At 43.1% G+C, this 20,373-nt stretch overlaps 1 protein-coding gene and 1 pseudogene across 1 annotated transcript; one reads left to right on the forward strand and one right to left on the reverse strand.

Annotated features, from left to right (window-relative positions):
- Positions 1-91: 91 nt before the first annotated feature.
- On the forward strand, positions 92-3,803 carry LOC134019360 (chymotrypsin-like elastase family member 2A; annotated as a pseudogene).
- A 1,523-nt stretch (positions 3,804-5,326) lies between these two features.
- tmem51a (transmembrane protein 51a) lies at positions 5,327-17,741 on the reverse strand. Its single transcript, XM_062460165.1, has 3 exons — positions 17,483-17,741; positions 6,867-7,296; positions 5,327-6,532 (listed from the first exon to the last, which is right to left on the reverse strand). The coding sequence occupies exons 2-3, from the start codon at positions 7,241-7,243 to the stop codon at positions 6,154-6,156; spliced, it is 756 nt and encodes a 251-aa protein (XP_062316149.1). The 5' UTR covers positions 7,244-7,296; positions 17,483-17,741; the 3' UTR covers positions 5,327-6,153.
- Between the last annotated feature and the right edge of the window lie 2,632 nt (positions 17,742-20,373).

Genomic DNA, 20,373 nt, shown 5'->3' on the forward strand with positions numbered 1-20,373 from the left:
AAGGGATGGGAAAATTCCCTCAGGGAGCACATGTTAGTGAGAGTGAGTTGCTTGGCTTTCCTGACAAGCTTGTTGAGTTTCCCAGAGCCAGCTCTACCATGAGCCCACCACACACAGTATAAATACGACCCTGGTCTGAAAACCAGGCTTCAGGAAACAGTCAGGATGAGGTTTGCTGTTCTTGTTGTCCTTTTTGCCAGTGGTAAGATTTGTTTTACTATTGCAGTTAGTATCAATACCATACATTATGATAGTATTATAATATTGTTGTATATATATAATTGTATTATTTAAAGAGAAATATGTCACGAGAAAACTAGTTTTCAGAACACTGCTCTATTTATTCCTGGTCTGATTAATGCTGTTACACAACATGTTTCTTTCTTATTCATTATTCCTGTCTTATTTTAAACAAACATCAATACTTTTCTTGTTACAAAACAGACAGGCACTTTTCCAATTGGTTTGTATCGCTAAGCTACTATCAGTGTATCAGTGGAGGCAGTTTAATCTGGCTAGTGTTGGTCACAAAACTTTGTTTACTGTTTCCCAGCCTACGGTTGTGGCCTGCCTACCTTTCCCCCCGCGCTGAACCGAGTGGTTTCGGGAGAAGACGCGAGACCTCACAGCTGGCCCTGGCAGGTGGAGACCACAAAGCTATACCCTCCGTGAAAAAAGACCTTAAATCGCCCCCTTGTGGACAACCCTGAAAGGTCGTTCTTTCGGTTGACCTGGCAAAATTCCTTACTTTTAGTCTTCTCCTCTTTCCAGATCTCTCTCCAGTATGACGACAACGGTACCTGGAGTCACATTTGTGGAGGCACTCTGATCTCGAGCGACTGGGTCCTCACTGCTGCCCACTGCATCAAGTAATAAACACAAACAACTGTAGATACCAGCCATGACTTTCATGTATAGGGAGCCTTATAAATAATGTGAATAATTTAACGTCAATGTGAGTTAATTTTCATAGGCCTCTGGATTTTATTGTGTAAATTAGTAACTTTGGGTTTGGTGCAGAAAGGAAACACAATATTTTCCTCATTTCATAGTTGTTAGACGACAAAGCCTTCTGCACCATATATGAAAGTAGATCTTATTTCATGTCCTCTACTAGTTCCTGAACGACATTCCTTGGTGGGGTGGATTTTACCAGTGTTTACATAGATGCAGGGGGTGGGGATCCAATAAGAGAAACAAATACAAATTCAGTGGGTTCTGACCCTTCCACTTCAGACACAATGAGAACAGCATATTTCCACAGTAACCAGCTCTGACTTACTGACTGACTGGCTGGCTGCTGTGCTCTGTGGCGCTGCAGTACCCGCCACAGCTACAGGGTGGAGACACAGCCTGGAGGCGGAGGAGGGCTCTTTGGCAGTTGCCGTCGGCAGGATCATCGTCCACCAGAGCTGGACACCCATCCTCAGCCGGTAGTGGGCTCGGTTCTGCTGTTTCAGCCTGGCCACTCCATCATACGCTTTTACACACACACAAACACACACACACATACATGCAGACTCACATATGAACACTCATGCAAAAGATTGTTTATGCAACCACTCACACACTCATGAAAGTCATGCATAGAAACACACACACACACATTTCCTAACAACATTAAGCCTTTCAAAGCGTAAAATCACTATATTGTCGTCCCCCCTCCAGCAACGACATCGCCCTGATCAAGCTGGAGACCCCCGTCACCTTCTCTGACTCCGTCATGGCCGCCTGTCTTCCTGAGGCCGGCTTCCTGCTGCCCCACAACGAGCCCTGCTACGTCACCGGCTGGGGACGCATCTCCAGTGAGTCTCTCCCGCTACCCCCCCCCCCCCCGTTCTCCCCTCGTTGGTCAGATGGCTGAGGAGTTAGGGAGTTGGGCTAGTAATCCGAAGGTTACCGGTTCGATTCCTGGCTGTGCCAAAATGACTAAATGTAAATGTTCTCTGAGGGTTCCAGTTAGAACTTTCCTGGTCGCCATCCAAAACCGTTGCCTGTAAAAAAAAAATAACAGTACAAATACTGGTTGTGATTCTGTGGTGTGCAGCTGGAGGTCCTCTGGCTGACGCCCTGCAGCAGGCTCTCCTGCCCGTGGTGGACCACGCCACCTGCTCCCTGCCTGCCTGGTGGAGCGTCCTGGCCACCAGCAGCATGGTCTGTGCTGGAGGAGACGGGGTGGTAGCCGGCTGCAACGTGAGTCACATTTACATTTAGTCATTTAGCAGACGCTCTTATCCAGAGCGACTTACAGTAAGTACAGGGACATTCCCCCCGAGGCAAGTAGGGTGAAGTGCCTTGCCCAAGGACACAACTTAATTTTGCACGGCCGGGAATCGAACCAGCGACCTTCTGATTACTAGCCCGATTCTCTAACCGCTCAGCCACCTGACTCTACCTAGTCACTACCATGCGATGCTGCACAGGTCCTTTTCAAGAAAGGTGCTCTCTAACGAGATGCCAAATCTGCTGCATAAAATGCTCTTTTTGTGTTTTACATACATTTTAAACGGTGGAAAACATGGAAAACACATGTGTGTGTGGGGTTGTTATGGTCTAAATAATGAGAAGACCCATTTTTTACATTTTCTTTCGCTTAAAATCCAACTCCCTGTGTGATCTAGAGAGACTGGTTATCATCTACATCCTTAATAAAAAAAACTAAATGGCTGCACTCTGTGGTTGTTAGGGAGACTCTGGCGGCCCCCTGAACTGCCAGAACCCTGACGGCTCCTGGGCGGTTCACGGTGTGGTCAGCTTCGGATCTGGAGAGGGGTGTAACATCGCCCAGAAACCCAACGTCTTCACCCAAGTCAGCTCCTACATGGACTGGATCCACAGCGTGAGTCACCTCGAGTCCTCGACCATCCAGGAACACTGCTTCTTATCAGTCAAAACATTAAGCAACTGTTTTACAACTTAGGGCTTGGAGCTAGGGGTGTGAGTCTCATATAAGATTTTACAGGAGGGACCAGATAAATGCTGTCCACTTTTACTGTTACGCCTTTCCGTTTTCAGGGAACTCATGAGTCACAATTTCAGTTGTGTCTTTTTGGCTTTGAAAAGATCTCACTGACAGCTTTCGTTTGATATATAATACTAATTTTGACCCAACATGGCACTTACAAATCCATGCAAGTGTTACAAAGCAATTTTTGTCTCCCATCTCTCAATTGATGCAAAAAAATTTTTTTTTTATCTCCACAGACAATGGTCACCAACTAAAAGGAACTAACTGCTGAACTATAACTCCGATTTACAAGTAACAGTACCTATCAAATTCACATTTGCACAATACTTATGTGACAAGTTATTCTGCCTCGACATTTGGTAAAGAACTCATATTGTACTGCATTTCTTGTCATGTAATCAGTTTCATGTAACACAATATAATTGGCTGTTCGGAAAACTAAACCATACCGAGTCAAAATAGAACTCATCTGACGTCAAAACAAGGGAGCAATTAAGAACAGAAAATGAGTTCACGCAGGAAGTAATAACTAACGTATAATTCATTTCCTGTGAAATTCTTTGAACTGGGCTGTGTATATGGCTATATACTTTGAATAACCTTGAGGCCAAAACTATTCAACAATAACAAAGCCAGGAGGTAAAGACTGTAATTCCTAGAACTATCATCATTCCGCTAAACATTAACCAAGATCTTCATAAGGTGAAAGGTTTACACATCATGAAAACGTCACAATGAGTGTATTAGAGTAAGTATATCATTGAATGTATTACTTGTTATAAGGATATACATTTTCTTTATCCAGGTACTTTAAATACAAGTTTGTCCCATTTGAGTACAAATATTTTGTTTTATTAATCTGACAGGACACTTAAGTGTTAGAAAAACACCACATTGGAAATTAACTTACATAATACATAGGATCTTCTCTGACTCTCTTACTTTAAAATACATTAAAAAAGTATACCTTAAGTCTTACAAAAGTAAATCTTAACCACAACTGCCACTATGCATAACACAACATAAGTACTCAGAGATCACTGAACCAAATAAAACTGTACACAAACATGGTTGGTTTACAGAAGAACAAACACACATTCCTGTAGTGCATTTCCTTAATTCCATGGCACTAAATTCAGCCGTTCTTCACAGTGAAAACTGGTCTCTTACAAAATGAGGTACACATACATCTTGTATCATGATAAGTAAAACAGACAACACTGAAAATAACATACAGTAATTTGAGCCTCAAAGTGTAGAAAATAAGCCGTTTTGCTTCTCTTCAAATGTTTAAACCAACGTGATTCTAGGCCGTCATCTAGAATCTAACTCCTCCTTACGTGACTGCATGTGAAAATATCTAACTTGTAGAGTAAGCTTCTGTGCTCTAGTGTTAACAAGTAGTGAATAGGTTCCTTTGAAACATTTCAGTAAGGGTCTAGGAATGCATTGGTGAGAATTAATTTTGAATACTGCACCACCCAGTTGTCCAAAGTTAAAAAGGTAAATTTGACATTTAATCAACAGGAAAAAAAAGGCACTGATGGAAGGGTTAGTATTGCCTGCATGCTATGGAATATCTGCCACTCAACTCTCCTGGCCTCTACAACAAATTCGATACATGAGGCCAGCTCGAAGAAATAATTCATCTGTGGAACCAAAATCATACATTTAGAAGGCTTATTTCTTCCTTCCTTTCTTTCTCGTCTTAAGGCTGTAGGTTGGTTTTTGGACAGTCCCTAATCCTCCCTCCCTCCTTCACCTTCTTCCATTCCTCCCTCCCTCCCTCTTCTGAGTGCATTCTCTGCGTGATCTTCATGAAACAGTGCTGCCAGTCAAGCAGTAGTGAGGGAATGCTGAGTGATGGAGCAATGGCCGCCATTCTCTGGGCCCAGCTGCTGAGTGACAGAGCCTTTCTTGTGCTCCCTCTCTCCCTCTATGAAGTCAGCCCAGCCAAGGGCTCCCTCTCTCCCTCTATGAAGTCAGCCCAGCCAAGGGCTCCCTCTCTCCCTCTATGAAGTCAGCCCAGCCAAGGGCTCCCTCTCTCCCTCTATGAAGTCAGCCCAGCCAAGGGCTCCCTCTCTCCCTCTATGAAGTCAGCCCAGCCAAGGGCTCCCTCTCTCCCTCTATGGAGTCAGCCCAGCCAAGGGCTCCCTCTCTCCCTCTATGAAGTCAGCCCAGCCAAGGGCTCCCTCTCTCCCTCTATGAAGTCAGCCCAGCCAAGGGCTCCCTCTCTCCCTCTATGGAGTCAGCCCAGCCAAGGGCTCCCTCTCTCCCTCTATGAAGTCAGCCCAGCCAAGGGCTCCCTCTCTCCCTCTATGGAGTCAGCCCAGCCAAGGGCTCCCTCTCTCCCTCTATGAAGTCAGCCCAGCCAAGGGCTCCCTCTCTCCCTCTATGGAGTCAGCCCAGCCAAGGGCTCCCTCTCTCCCTCTATGAAGTCAGCCCAGCCAAGGGCTCCCTCTCTCCCTCTATGGAGTTAGACCAGCCAGCGAGATGAGCTGCTACTGCTAAGGCCCGTGGAAAATCTGCCCACCTCACCATGACTACAGCACCAAGCCTTCCAAATATTCACAAGCCGCCTCTCTCTTCCTTAGTCACGCTCAACTTTTTTCCACTAAAGGCCACAAATGCTGAATGAGACAGACTGATTCAGACACCAACGAATGCAGACTGATTTTATAAAAGGCACCAATTTCAAAAAGGATAACTGCATATTCTGGTTGATTTGACTTGATTCCCTACTGGGAATATTAGTTTTGTAGCGTCTCCATTGGCCCCAACAGACACGAACACACATGGACAGGGTAGGTATTGTAATCTAGAAAGGCAGCTGTGGCATTTTGGTTCAGGCATACACAGCAGTCTCCAAAATCTGTGAGATTCATAAGTCTATGCAATTCCAGTCCATCAACATAAATGATGACAGCGAAATCCAGTCAAATCCCGACACCAAAAAACCAATGCACTGAACAAGTGTTCATTTGTTTCCAATATTGTACAAACATGGTTTTAAAAAAGAGCCTTCAGACGAACTGCTTGCGCCAAGTGTCAAAGCAGAAGTTTGGAAGCCCACACTTAGAATAGGCATACATGGCGTAGAGACACATAGACCCTCAATGAGGACATCCACAGAGGATTCCAGCAGTAGCATTTCCGAACGCCAGCCAAAGGAGGGCGCTCGTCTCTCAGAGCGGTGGAATTTTATCCTCATACTGAGGCGGGGGAGTGAGCGGCTCGATACTGCCCCCTTCTGGTGAAACATCCGTCACCTTCATATGCATCTTTTCCGATTTAATCCGGCGAATCTTGAGGGGGAGGAGCCTGCGGCTGTTCTTTCCAGGTTTCCGATTGGCCGGGACGGCTGCTGGACCGGAGGCGGCGGCGGGCGGGGGTCCCTCGGTCCCCTCCGTCTCAAACTGGACGGCGTCCACCTGGTCCAGGTCGTCGTAGGCGGGCAGCTGGGAGGCGCTGTGACGGAGGTTGCTCTGGCGGACAGGGTACTGGCCGCTGCCCACCGCCTCCTCATAACTGGGGACGTTGTACCTCTGGGCTCTCTCCTCGGCACTGTAAACATGTATCCACACACGTTATCCACACACACACACAGACAGACTGGAATAACTAGTTAAACATTGCTGAACAGTAGAAAGTGGAAAAAAAGCAGAGTCACTAAGAATATACAAATACGGCATGCTAGAGCAAATATTTGAATGTCCGTTCATTTGCGCTAAACATTTTGTCACATTATGTGGGGGAGTAATGGACTCGCGAATACAATGACGGTTTATCAAGCCTAATCAGAGTCATCAAAGAAAGAAAGGCCGCAACAGATTCATCTCTACGACAGCACAACAACCCGAGTCTTAAATCTACAGACGAAACCGTCTCAGCCACTCACGTCTCTCCGTCCTCGCCAGCGGCCTCTCCTCCGGCCCCGGCCCCATCCTGCGCCGTCTGCAGCGCCTGCAGCTCCCTCTTCCTGTTCCTCATCCCCAGGCACAGAGACAGCAGCAACATGGCCACCCCGGACCCCACCAGCACGAACGCCACCGTTGACGCTTTGCTGCGGTTTTCCGGCTTGGCGCCGCTGCTGCCGTTCAAGGCCGGGTCGGGAGGCACCACGCTCCACACGATCATCACCACGCCCAGGGCCAGAAGCCCCACCCCCAGGGCACACAGTGCATACTGGGAGCCGGAGTTCCCGTTGCTGTTGTTGTGGCTGGTGCTCACGGGCCTGCTGGCGGCGGTGGGGGGTGGGTTGTCGGTGGAGCGCATTCTGACTTCTCTCCAAGTCAGGCCGGTCTAGCGTTCGAGCTGCGTTGCTCCGTCTAGTGGGAAGGAGAGAGGAAGGATCGGCTCACGGGTCATGAAACGATGATCACGACAGGGTCAAAACTCACACAGAGTAAAAGACAGGGGAGCTATTTCTTTACCTACCTTGAAATGTTTGAGCGTACTTGCTTCTCAGTTTGCTTGGTTTGAGATTAAGTGCTCATGTGGGTCTAAACAAGTCCAAATGAGAGAGAGAAGCTTGAGCTTTCCTCACAAAGTAACCTCCCAGCTTTCAGACTTCATGAAGATGTGTTTCGGTAATCCTATTCTCTCAGAATGCACCTGCATCTACTTATAGGAATTTCCCGGGGTGGAAACGTGCCGTTTCATAATGTCTTGTGATTTTTAATGATGTCACTTTACCATGAATACAGAGCAGCACTCCCTCTACAGAACCTTGTTGCGCAACATCAACATGTTGCATGAATGAACGGAAGGACAGATTCGATAAGGACCTCTCATCATAAAGTAAATACAATTTCCTGGAAGTCTGACCGAAAGTCATATTTCACACAGACAATAAATAGACACACACATTAACAAGGGGAACCTACTGAACCTACTGAATATTTACAGCAGTACAACCTTTGCTCACGCGATTGTAAAGTTAGACATTTTTAAATGCAATGAGGCACTAGTTGAGTGAAGTTATTTTCTATGAATCTGAACCTGGTGGAACATGCTGTTTGTAATGATGGTTAAAAACCACTCCATGCATTTGATGGTACACCCCAGAGGAAAATAAAACTAGCAAAGAGCTCTCAAAAATGTCTCATGCATTTCTCGTAGACAAGAATGAGGTATGCATGAAACCAAAACGAGATTATGTCTTATTTATCCTGTTTCTCATGTTTTTCTCCTGGGAAAAAGCCTCACAAAATCTCAAATTAGTCTCCTTTTGGGTTTCATAATAGATCTCATCAAGCTCTGAAATAAGTCTCAGATTTTCTCAAGTTGTGTGCCTCTTTTTGATCTCAGGCAGAGATATCAGGGAGCTCTCTTTATAATCTCAATCTATTCACATCCTAGTCTCATTCATGCATCTCATGCTGAGCTCAGACACAACAACCAAAGAGCTCTCCACAAGCACTCTCTGAATTCTCATCCAGATTTATTGTTTTCTTTAAAAATTAACTCAACTTGCCCATTGTAATGTCGTTTATATGCTTGTCCATGACGAAAAACAAATTCCCATGACATTTTAAACAGATGTTTTGATATTTACATGGCGAAAATTGGGGTTAACATAATGCAGACAAAGGCAAATTTAACCATATGTTTTCACTGGATATTTCAAAATCAATAATCTATCAATATTACTTGCACTTGAATAGGACAAATGGAAATGGAAAACAGTAGAGAGGATAACCACACTGTAAAGAAAATCCGTAATTTTAACAGTGAAAGGTAGTAAAGTAGCAACAGTAAAAAAACTGTTAATTATAAAACATGAAATAACTGTTGAATTAACAGATATGTACTGTTAATGTAAATACAAGAAAGTTTGCTAACTTTTGCATTATTGCTTTGTAAAAACTACAACTGTTTTACCGTGAAAACAATGGTAAAGTAGGCCTACACAAAAACCCAAAACGGTAAATCACTGTGTTTAGCCTACTACAGATGCATGCGGTTAGAACTGTTTTTACCCTTTTGTTTTTTCACAATACATCACAATGATATGCTCAACAAGAACATGTGTGTAATAGCAATTTTACGCCAGCACAAAAAATGCTGGTTAAATATACACTGAAAACAATTAGACTGGCCTGGATTGGATTAAACTAAGCATCTTTTGTGTATTTTACACAATTGTTTCATGTTCTTTAGCAAAATGTGATCGCATTGTGTAGAATGCAGAAAGTGTAGTCCTACATGAAATTATTTAGGTCATTTTGTGATAAAGTGAATCAATCAAGTAACCTATCAGCTTTCAAATTGTCTCGCGATAGCCGTGCAATCGCGCATTGCGCGCAAATCACTCACTCAACGGTTCAGTCATCACTCACTCCATGGCTCAACTCAGTGGAAGAAATTTGCAGTTTATCTATCCATGCGTTTCCAGCCATCACTCATCTCAACTATGTAAGTATGCATGGCTAACAATAGCTACCTGGTGATTTGTGGTTTGACTTTCACAATTTTCTAAAGAAATAAGTTAATGTTAGCATTAGGATTACCTTTGGCTATCACATGCAAGGCAACTAGCTACGAACCTTCGTCCACCATCTTAGATAGCAGACACACCATGAGACTAGCTTGCTATAATTTACATGCTAGTGACACTATATTGTGTCAAACCTGGGAACCGAGTAGGTTTGTCTGAACTTGTGTAATACTTTTGTGTGTTAGCCCCTTAACTTAGCTATGTGGGGGTGCCCACATGAAACTGGCGGGCCAACTGAGCGTATGTGCATAGCATGAGTCTCCGACCATGTGGAGCCCACATAACTCTCCGACCACGCGATGTGACTTTCCTACAAATACATACCAAAGACAGTTTAAATCCAAATTTTCAGCTTTCATGTGCTTATTTAGTTGTATAAAAACGACCTCAAATCAGCAACATTAGCAATTTGAGCGGCAAGCTTGAAATTATTGCTAGGCGATGCCGGATATGATGATAAGAATTCGATCTACTGTAAAATCAATAGGGGTTATGCGCAACATTCTTCCGGGTTCTACAAAACAGATGTAACTACTTCCGGCTGTCCGCTACTGACGTAAACACAGCGTAGTAATGGCCACCTTCTGTGTTTACAGGAGCTAACGTTACCCTTAATTACAATTTCCGATGTACACCGTATTGCCAAACGGACGTCCAGAGCCCCGAGTACTTTGTTAGACAAGGTATTTAAGTTTTACGCCTCATTTATTCATAATTATGAAGGTATGTAATATGTGTAGCTTTTGCTAATGGCATCGGATATAGCGATAGTGTTAGCTAACTATCAGTAGTTAGGTTAGTTTAGACTTGTATGCTATCAGTAGTTTAGTCTTTTATTTTTGCTCGCAGACGATTAAAACAGTCAAACGAAGACTGCATTTTAGCGATGGGGTTATAGTACCAACAGTATAATTACTACGATGTCCTGTGTGTTTATGCTGGTCAACCGTTATGTAATCCATCTGACTGTAGGTCTAATGTGTCGACTGTAGGTCTAATGTAGACTGCTGTTCTGGCAGGTGTTTCAGATTTCTAAAAAATTGTTAGAATAATGATAAAAGTACTGAGTGGATGAATGCTGTATCTTCTTGTCCACCAGTTTCAAACAAAGACAGGTTGACCGGTACTATCAGTGTCAGAGCAGCTTGTCACAGGTCCATGCAGAACAATGAAAAACCACACAGCTTGAGAGTAGGCTAATGTTTAGGGATGGGTTTGGGTATTCTGTTCAATTTTGCAGTCTGTTCCAGTTCAATGACTGCAGCATAGCATGCGTTCATCAAGCCTCTCAGAACGAAAATATTTACATTACAACTGCTTTCAACTTTCATTTGACCATGAGCATGTTCTCGACTGTGTAAACATTCTTCTGAGACACTTGATAAATGGCTATAGTCTACCTGTTAGTGGAGAAGTAAGGTAATTGGGGCGAAGTTGATTGACAGTAAATCTTTCTATTGCAACATATTTGGTATGGTATACCTCACCTCGTATTGTAATAGACTTGTAGGAAACCCCTTGTCAACCAACGTACCCCAGCAACTTTACTAGGCCAATTCTTAATTCAGCGGCATCTGAATAGTAGCAAAATTCACTTCAAAAACACTTCAAAGGATACATCAGTATCAATGTTTGTCTAATTGACTCTTTGTTTATTTTACACAGATAGTGCTACGTGATTCAGAACCTGTCGTCATGACCTCCAGTCAGTGTTCGTGCAAAGCTGGCACAGCAGTGTGTAATGACACTGCTGCACTGCTCTTTCAGACAGCTCATTACTCAGAGCTCAATATCCAGGTTGTCCCCCCTGTTCATGCCTGCACAGAAACTGAACAACAATAGCACAAGCCCAGAACTACAGTAAGGGTTGAGGCAAATGTACTGTATATGTAAGTAAGAGTTAGGCTATGTATGCAGCAATAAAAATTGTAAATTGCTAAAAGAAAGTATTGTGATCTAAGGTCAGAAGCATTTTGAGGTGCAGCGTAATATAGTGTAGACTCAGTTTATTTTCCGAGCGGTAAATGGGACTGCACCCGACTACATCAAGTCTCTCCTCCAGCCTTACACCCCCACCCGCCAACTACGGTCTTCTTCTGACAACCGTCTGGTGGTCCCACCGCTCAAGAGTGCCCGGTCCCAACACAAGCTCTTCTCCTGTCTGGCCCCCCAATGGTGGAATCAATTCCCCACCTCCATCAAAGACACTGACTGTCTCCCCACGTTCAAGAAAAGGCTCAAGACGCACTTGTTCCGGTACTTAGGAATGATTGGCTGGACCTGATGTTAGTTTCCTCCAGGATCACAATGACTCTTATTGAGAGACGTGTTGCTCTTGTTGGTTAGTTGTAACTGACTTAAAGTTATTGTACTCGCTGTGAATTATATTATTGTTGCTTGCTTTTTCTACAGGTACACACTTGCACTTCTGAAGTTCATGTTGTTTAATTGTAACTTGTCTAAACATGCTCTTATGGTTCTTCCCTTTGGGACTTATTTGGTTTTTCACAATGTATGCTTCATGTTTTGGCTACCCGCAATGTTTGGGGCTATCTCGTTGTTATGATCAGTGACCTATGCACTTTTGTAAAGCTCTCTCTTGGAAGTCGCTTTGGATAAAAGCGTCTGCTAAATGCATAAATGTAACTATCCCTCCAACGTCAACAGCTGCAGAGTTCCATAGTCTTTGGGTCTTTTGCCAAATGATGGAGCGGAAAGGGGGAAGTGAACGTATGGACCAAAAGACTGGGGGTGGCATGTTTTGGATGGGAGATTTATGCCAATAATGGCCATCAGGTCATTGGCAGAAGGATGATTGGATGAAGATTGGGCCAATGTATGAGCTCATGTGCATATTCAAATTACTTTCAAAAGAAACTTGTAATAAAAAGTTACTTTTCATTTATACTTTTACTATGTTAAGTTTTATTGTGGTAGGAGTAAAGGAAAAAATTAAGCCTATTTGGGTGTATTTTGGGCATATTCGATTAGTGTATAGCTCATTTGCATATTAACATTCATTTTTAAAGAAACTTGTAATACAAAATTTTGTACTTTCCATGGGTAGTTTCATTGTGTAAAGTTTCATTTTGATAGGAGTAAAGGAAAAAAATAGCCCCATTGGGGTGTAATGTTGCCTGGCCTTATTGGCACACATCTCGGATTGATGAGAATTTAACATATTTCCTCAACTAGGATTTCTTAGGACTTTTAGTATGTTGTTCTGGACACCTCATAGAAATGATCTAAGCTGCAAAAAAAATTTTTTTTACAATTAGTCTGTTGTAAAACGCTACTTTGCCTGGACTAATAGTAACAAAGTTACATACTAGCTAGTTATAACAGTTACACAGAAAGAGACACAATATGACAACGAAGTCCAAGTGGACTCAAAGAACGCAGTGTTCGGCAATCAACTGCAACAACTACCAATGTGACAGTATTTATGCCTTTCATCGCTTTCCCAAAGACCCTGACAGGTACATTTTGTCGGTAGCGTAATCTTATGCACCTGCTAACTTTAACGTTTTTTTGTCTTGTAGTAGGCTAGTGAACTTAATTCCTTCTAGGAACTGCAGGTCCTAGCCATAGAAACCAGAATAATGATTTATATGGATATGACAGTAAATTAAAATGAGCTTCTTAAATTAATTTTCTGAATTCATATATTTCATTGATAACTTATTTGTGTATACTGTAGGCTAACGTTGTAATGTGTACTGTAGAGCTAGCGTACCTCCTGGGAAACGGTCTAACGTTAGGCTATTATAACGTTATATAAACTCATCACTTTATTCTTACCTGTCACACTTAGCCTAATGTAGAGAGTAATATAATTTATAAAATGCTTGAACTTCTCTGTCAATATAAGTTATTTGCATTACCAAGCGCTGCAGATGTGTACGGAAATGAGAAGCGGAAACGATTACATCTGTTTTCCGGTTCGAACGCTGGGCGCTCCGCATAACCCCTATTAGATGGTCGAACACTCATGCACCCCAGTTGAGGGGGGAATTGCAGTGCTATAGTCAAAGTTAGCAACCACGTTTTAAACCGACATAACAAAATGCTACAAATGAAGGTACATTATTATTACCAAACGCTTTCTGTTATTACATTTACGTTTTTGTGTGACGTTGCCGCCTCAGAGTGGTTGGAGACTAACGTCATTCCACTAAATATATTTATGAGAAACCCTGCTCTAGAACTTATGGCTACACAATGTATTAATTGCATGCATGATACAAGTGTTTTTCTGTTGCAGCAGATTTACATTTTCTCACTACATTGTCACCTGGCGTCAGCTCTGTAACCGTGGGCTCAAGTTTTTGTGGTGAGTATTACATGAAGTTGCAATTGCCATTATTGTTGTATGGACTGTTTATGTCAAGACCGTTGATGGAGGTTCTTTCTGTCTCAGACATTCACTTGCATGTATTTCAAAAACACAAAACCTACGGCGGTGAAAAACATCTGATCCCGGTAATCATGAGTTCATAATTACGATGGTGTATTCTGTCTGTTATTTTGACTATTTTGGTTCTTGGAGTGGTATTTTTATAGCAAAGTTTTAAGATTGGAGTGAACTAGTGTTGCACAGTAAACCTGTACTAAAAAGAGACACTTTTACATAGCTTCAGTGTTCCTGTGCATGCATGGGAGACTCTGACAGAACACCTTCTCTGTAGCACTCCATCCAGTCCAGAACCCGGGGTCCTGAAGTCTCGACTTTTACGATACTCAAACGATGCGATGTTAATATACCTCTCTGATCTAACGAGTCTGACTAGCTGTCGTGACCTCTCAGGTGGGCTTTGGCTACAATGGAGAGCTGGAGAGAAGGTTGTTCTGCTAGGTTCTCCTGTCTCTGCACAGGAACTGCAGCTCTTTTGCAGTGATCGTCAAGGAGCCTAATGACGAATTATGGTCAGAATTATGTAGGCCCATGCTTAACCCCTTCACCAAGTTTCATACAAATCGGGCTGGTAGTTTTTGCGTAATCCTGTTCACACACATACAGACCGACATTCAAACACACACATGGGAGAGAAAACATTACCTTCCGCCCTGCAACGGTTTTGTCTGGGGGTGATTAAACCAAAAAAAGTCCCACACAGCTTCCTTTTTGGGACTGAGGCCATTGTACAACAGGTCAAGGTACAGCGTAGCGTTAGCATGCCAAGTTGATGCCTTCTCTGCGGAGTGCAGACTGCTTTGCTCTCGCGAGTCACATGACCAAATCGCAGCCGTTGCCATGTTTTAACATATCGCAATATTATTGCAAATGCGATTAGTTGTTGAGCCCTAAAAAGGGGGGGGGTGTTTTGTGTGTGATCAGGGCAAAAACTGGACATTGACTATTTCCCTGGTAACAATTAAGTCAGGATTTTCCACACCATGGTTACAGTACGCAAGGGGAATTTATCTTAAATTTGTGCTTTCTTTTATTCTTGCAGCCTACATAATGCGCTGTGGAACTCTCGGCGGATGGACACCTGTGGAGAAGGCCAGGGTCAAAAAAGCCTTCATCAACAAATGCCGTCTGAGGGTCGAAAATACACAGATATTAGGAGTGGAACGGTACATGTATTCGTATTAAACCGTACGGTATGGGCATCATGGTTCGGTGCATGAAATTACACGGAGAATACACGGTATAAAAATGAATAAAACTTAATTTAAACTTAATTAATGTAATACGGAACTACTGTTAGATACTCTTGTTCTTTAGGGACATCTAATATGTAGCTCTGAAGCTCTGATTGGCGCCGCCGTGAGTCAGAGATAGCTAGCAGCACTAAGGACGAGTATGGTGAGTGGTGGCGACCCACGAGAGATAGAGGACCCGCCGGCCTCTTTAACCCTTGTGTTATCTTCGGGTCATTCTGACCCATCAGTCATTGTGACCCACCGTCGTATTGCGACAAATTTACCGCATACAAAGACAAAGTGAAGCATTTTCTTTTAACAGCTAGGCTGTCTCAGACCCCCCACATTGCGATGGTTAAAAGAAAATTATTTTAATTTGTTTTTGTATTGGGTAAAATTGGGTAAACACAACGATGGTTCGTTATGAACCTTTGGGTCATGTGACCCGAAGGCAGCACGAGGGTTAAGTTAAAGTTTGGGAAAACTTTGGTTTCCTATTCAGTTACAGTAGTACAGGCGAGAGAGTGGTGGATAAGACGAGCACTGTGTGTCGGCGTTGTTCAGCAGTTGTGGGCAGTGACGTGCAGTCTGGGTAGGCAAGGTAGGCACTGCCTACTTGTGATTTATATATATAATATGAGTGTTATTCCAATTGTTTAGACGTTACGATGACAATTGTAGCAGTTCCGCATAATCAAATACAATTTTTTTTTTAGAATAAGCAGTGCTTTTACTGTCCGTTCACTGCGGATGACAAGCGAAAAACTCACTTGCGCACTTCCATCCTGTATTCTTCAACATGTACGTTGAAAAGCACAACTCTGCTGTGCCTTTGCACGTAAATATGTTATGCCAGTAATCACCTACGTTACGTATCCAACATGGACCAATTAAAATTGAGATATTACTGGACATTTGCGCAGCTAACGTCATTACACCAGCTACATTGTAAGCGTAATCCCTGCAAAATTCAAGTAAAAATGACAGCAGCGGTGTCTGCCGATATCACAGACTGACATCACCACACGTCACTGATTGTGGGGTATGTGAGTGGAAATACATCTAACATGCTAACGCATATAACACATCTGGCGTGTGCTAAAGGACTAAAAATATCCGACGCCATCACCCAGGTGTGCCAATCACTGGAACGAGACAAAAAAAACAGTCCTACTTCTCCCTACAGTGCTTAACCAGCCATTAGATACACATACAAATAGGGCCCAAAAAATCAGTGACGCAATCGGAATTGACATGTCATCTTCAATGCGCCCGTATTCACTCATAGAGGAACCTGGTTTGTTTTGCTTTTCCCTCCGTTTTACCGAACACGTACCGAACCGTGATGTCTGAACCGCGGTATGAACCGAACCGTGACTTCGGTGTACCGTTACACCCCTAATCGATATACATTCTTTATATGTTAAAAGAATATAACTTTGACTGCAGCTTGCTTGTCAAGACCAGTATGTCAGTAAAGTACATGCTTTGGTGAGCAGGCTTTGACTTGCTGAGGCAGTGAGACTTAGAGACAACATATTATGGGTATCCAGTCTCCTCTGATTCAAGACTACCATAACACTCAAGAATGCATGGTATGACCCAAACTCCACCCAACATAACCAAGGACTGTATCGTCAAATTGCAAAGCAACAGGTTAAGGTCTCTGTTCATATGGAAAAGTTGTGTGTTGTGTCACAACTGTTCACCCGAAGTTGCAGAACCATACTGTTACAGTAGAACGCCAGTAATGCAATTTGGTGCCCTACCATTTGAAACCCCCAGTTGTAGCAATATGAGAAGAAAGATCATATACTGAAGTTATATTGAAGTTAGTAGTCATTTAACTTCAGCTTAGCATTTCCTTCAGATGATGAGGCATAAGGAATCTAAGATTAAGAATGTAGCCTTTTCGAATGTAGACATTTCAAGTTCTTCTGCGGGTCTTGGGGATCGCTTGTTTAGGGAAGTTAAATTCCGTTTAAACTTGTTATAGGCTATTACTTCACTGATGTAGCCCCTTACTTGCCCGTGGTTGAGGAAACCTGTTTGAATAGTGTTTCAATCTGAATAAACCCGCTTTAAATAACTTGAAGCTTCTTTGAACTACGGTACACCAAATTGGGTCCGAATGAAACGCTGTTACCGACTAGTAGGATAATATGACCGATAATTTCCTGACGATAGTGTGTATTCTAATCGTACAGATGCATCCTAAAAATAGTCGGTTTTATTGTGAAAACAAAGACATTCCTTGTTCATGTTCTCATTTACATTACCATTAACATTTCTATAAGGCGGTAACAGTATATCTATAGCCTACATACGTTGATGGACTATGAATGAATAAAACCAACCCGCCTTACCTTTACATTGTTGACTCACTCAAACGATTGCGTTACTGCATTCCAAACGGTGATTCCCTTGAAAGTTGGACAATACCCGGTCGGCAAATTAAAGTATAATAATATGTGCTGTCCCTGCATACAAATCACGTATCTACAATATAATCATAAAGCATGTTAAAGTTCTCAAGCAGGAACTTTCCCCGACGGATGGGCTACAGAAAAATGCAACATCGATACACACTCCCAGTTAAGGTTTAACCCTTCCGCTCTCGGGCTTGAGGAGTCGTGCATTGCACGTGGGCTGAATATAGTGTAATGTTACTTTAAAATTGTTAACGCATTTGAAAAGTAACATAAGGCCTAATTGTTGACATATTGTAACGACAAATGTAATAAGTTTGTTCTGAAACTGCAAGATGTTTCACATAGGCTGTCTAGCCTGTCTAACCGTAGTCAAATAGTTTTCTTCATCTCTTCACACATTAACAGGCAAAATCCCATGTTTATAATTATTCACTCTACATGTAGGGGGACCACAAGAGGGTCCAAGCTTGTTGTCACAGGGCCCTGCACCCCCCCCCCCCCAGAACCGCCCCTATGCCTACTGTAATCAGCATTCTATAGTAACTGTTTCAACACTGGATGTTCATCGAGACAGTGTTGATGTCAAAAGCTTATCTTTTTTGGATTGCAGACAAATGGGCAAATCACTAATCAACCAAGCACACATGGAAATGATCAAATATACTCGACCCATTGTCGTGTAAGGTGCTAGTAGTGGTTTATATAATTGATGTAAAATGAATGGTCCCTTTACTCGACACGAGTTATCACCACACAAACACTAATAATCACAGACTCAATGTAGAACAATTGTCTTGAACTTAACAACTTGGAACAGCCAAGGCGAAACAGAAAGAACCGCCCACAAAAAAACAGACCAAACCAGGTCACGCTTCTGGACAGTGTACTGACTGCAGCACAGGTATTGTCTTGGTGTAATTAATACACATTACACAGGGGACCATAATTACATTTGTGTGTATGTTTGTGAATGTGTGTGCATGTGCGTTGTTGTTACAGCCCTGTATAGCAACTAAAAGCTTATTAGTTTAAACACTTCCTCATGTAACAATGGTCAGTGATGGTAGACATTGTTCTTGCGAAGTTCCCATTCCATAAAATTTAATAGCAACCGCATACCAACAGATGAGATCACCATCTCATAATTACAAAAACTGCAGTCTTTACAATGCATTGTATCTTACATTGTTTAACATAGTATCTAGACGACTGTCATGTGACATCCTAATGGTGAACAGGAGTCAGATGGCTGAGCGGTGAGGGAATCGGGCTAGTAATCCGAAGGTTGCCAGTTCGATTCCAGGTCATGCCAACTGACGCTGTGTCCTTGGGCAAGACACTTCACCCTACTTGCCTCGGGGGAATGTCCCTGTACTTACTGTAAGTCGCTCTGGATAAGAGCGTCTGCTAAATGTAAATGTTTCCCCTGCTCATACATCTGTCTAGTTCTGCTTTTGGCGCTTAGTTTCACATCCACAGCTAAATTAATCAAGATCATGGGTTTACAAACTCATAGTCTTGAATCCTACGCCTCAAATCGAATGACTCCCAGCAACCCAATGTTCAACTGCATAGACCGAACTTACAGCTTACAGTACACAGGTAATGATGTTCCTTGGTAGTGTCTGTGATGCAGTGGTGGTGCAGCGCATGCTTTCTCAATTGGTTTCAAATACTAATTTAAGGATTACTTGAATCACCAAAACAAAACGTAATCTTTGCATGTGTATTGCGCTGTTGATATGGCCTGACTCAATATCCCTGTTAAACCTGATTTAGAAAAGAACAAAGCTCAATATCCCATAATAATTAACCCACTCTACTAGGCAGTACAGTAGGTGACTGCACACCACTCATAGACAACGTGTCTCACACCATCTCTGTCTCAAAGTATGTCTGTCTCACACTGTCTAAAAGCATGTGTCTGTCTGTGTGTCTGTCTGTGTCATTCTGTCTGTGTCTGTCTGTCTTACCAGCACCCGTTGTGTCTCAGAACACCCGACCAGAGGTCACATCGCGTCTTGTTTACTGTTTTGTTGTTCCCTAATAACCAAGGTGATGCCGTCAGCCCAAACGTGAGAAGGGAGTGACATCATGTTTAAGTAAGCTGCAGGTATAAAAATGGCTGGAGGCTAAGGTACCCAACACCGCGATTACAACACAGAGAGGCTACTGGGTTCGTACATGTGTGTGTACGTGTGTGTGTGTACATGTGTGTACATGTGTGTGTGTACACGTGTGTGTGTACACGTGTGTGTACATGTGTGTGTGTACATGTGTGTGTGTGTGTACATGTGTGTGTACATGTGTGTGTGTACATGTGTGTGTGTACATGTGTGTGTTGACATGTGTGTGTGTGTGTACATGTGTGTGTGTGTGTACATGTGTGTGTGTGTGTACATGTGTGTGTGTACATGTGTGTGTGTGTACATGTGTGTGTGTGTGTACATGTGTGTGTGTGTACATGTGTGTGTGTGTGTACGTGTGTGTGTGTGTACATGTGTGTGTGTGTACATGTGTGTGTGTGTGCGTGTACATGTGTGTGTGTGTACATGTGTGTGTGTGTGTACATGTGTGTGTGTGTACATGTGTGTGTGTCAGTTGACCTCTTTGTCCGTCATCTCTCAGCAGTCAGTGACGTACACTCTCTCTCTCGGTGGGACTTTCTCTTCATGAGTTGGGAGTCAGGTGGCTGAGCGGTGAGGGAATCGGGCTAGTAATCCGAAGGTTGCCAGTTCGATTCCCGGTCATGCCAACTGACGTTGTGTCCTTGGGCAAGGCACTTCACCCTACTTGCCTCGGGGGAATGTCTCTGTACTTACTGT

Source organism: Osmerus eperlanus, chromosome 4 (assembly GCF_963692335.1).
Source record: "Osmerus eperlanus chromosome 4, fOsmEpe2.1, whole genome shotgun sequence".
Classification (NCBI taxonomy): Eukaryota; Metazoa; Chordata; class Actinopteri; order Osmeriformes; family Osmeridae; genus Osmerus; species Osmerus eperlanus.

Coding starts and splice junctions, on each gene's coding strand:
- tmem51a (XM_062460165.1), bottom strand. CDS start 7,243: ATGCGCTCCACCGACAACCCACCCCCCACCGCCGCCAGCAGGCCCGTG. Junction 6,533..6,866: donor GCTGGCGAGGACGGAGAGAC/GTGAGTGGCTGA, acceptor ACATGTTTACAG/TGCCGAGGAGAGAGCCCAGA.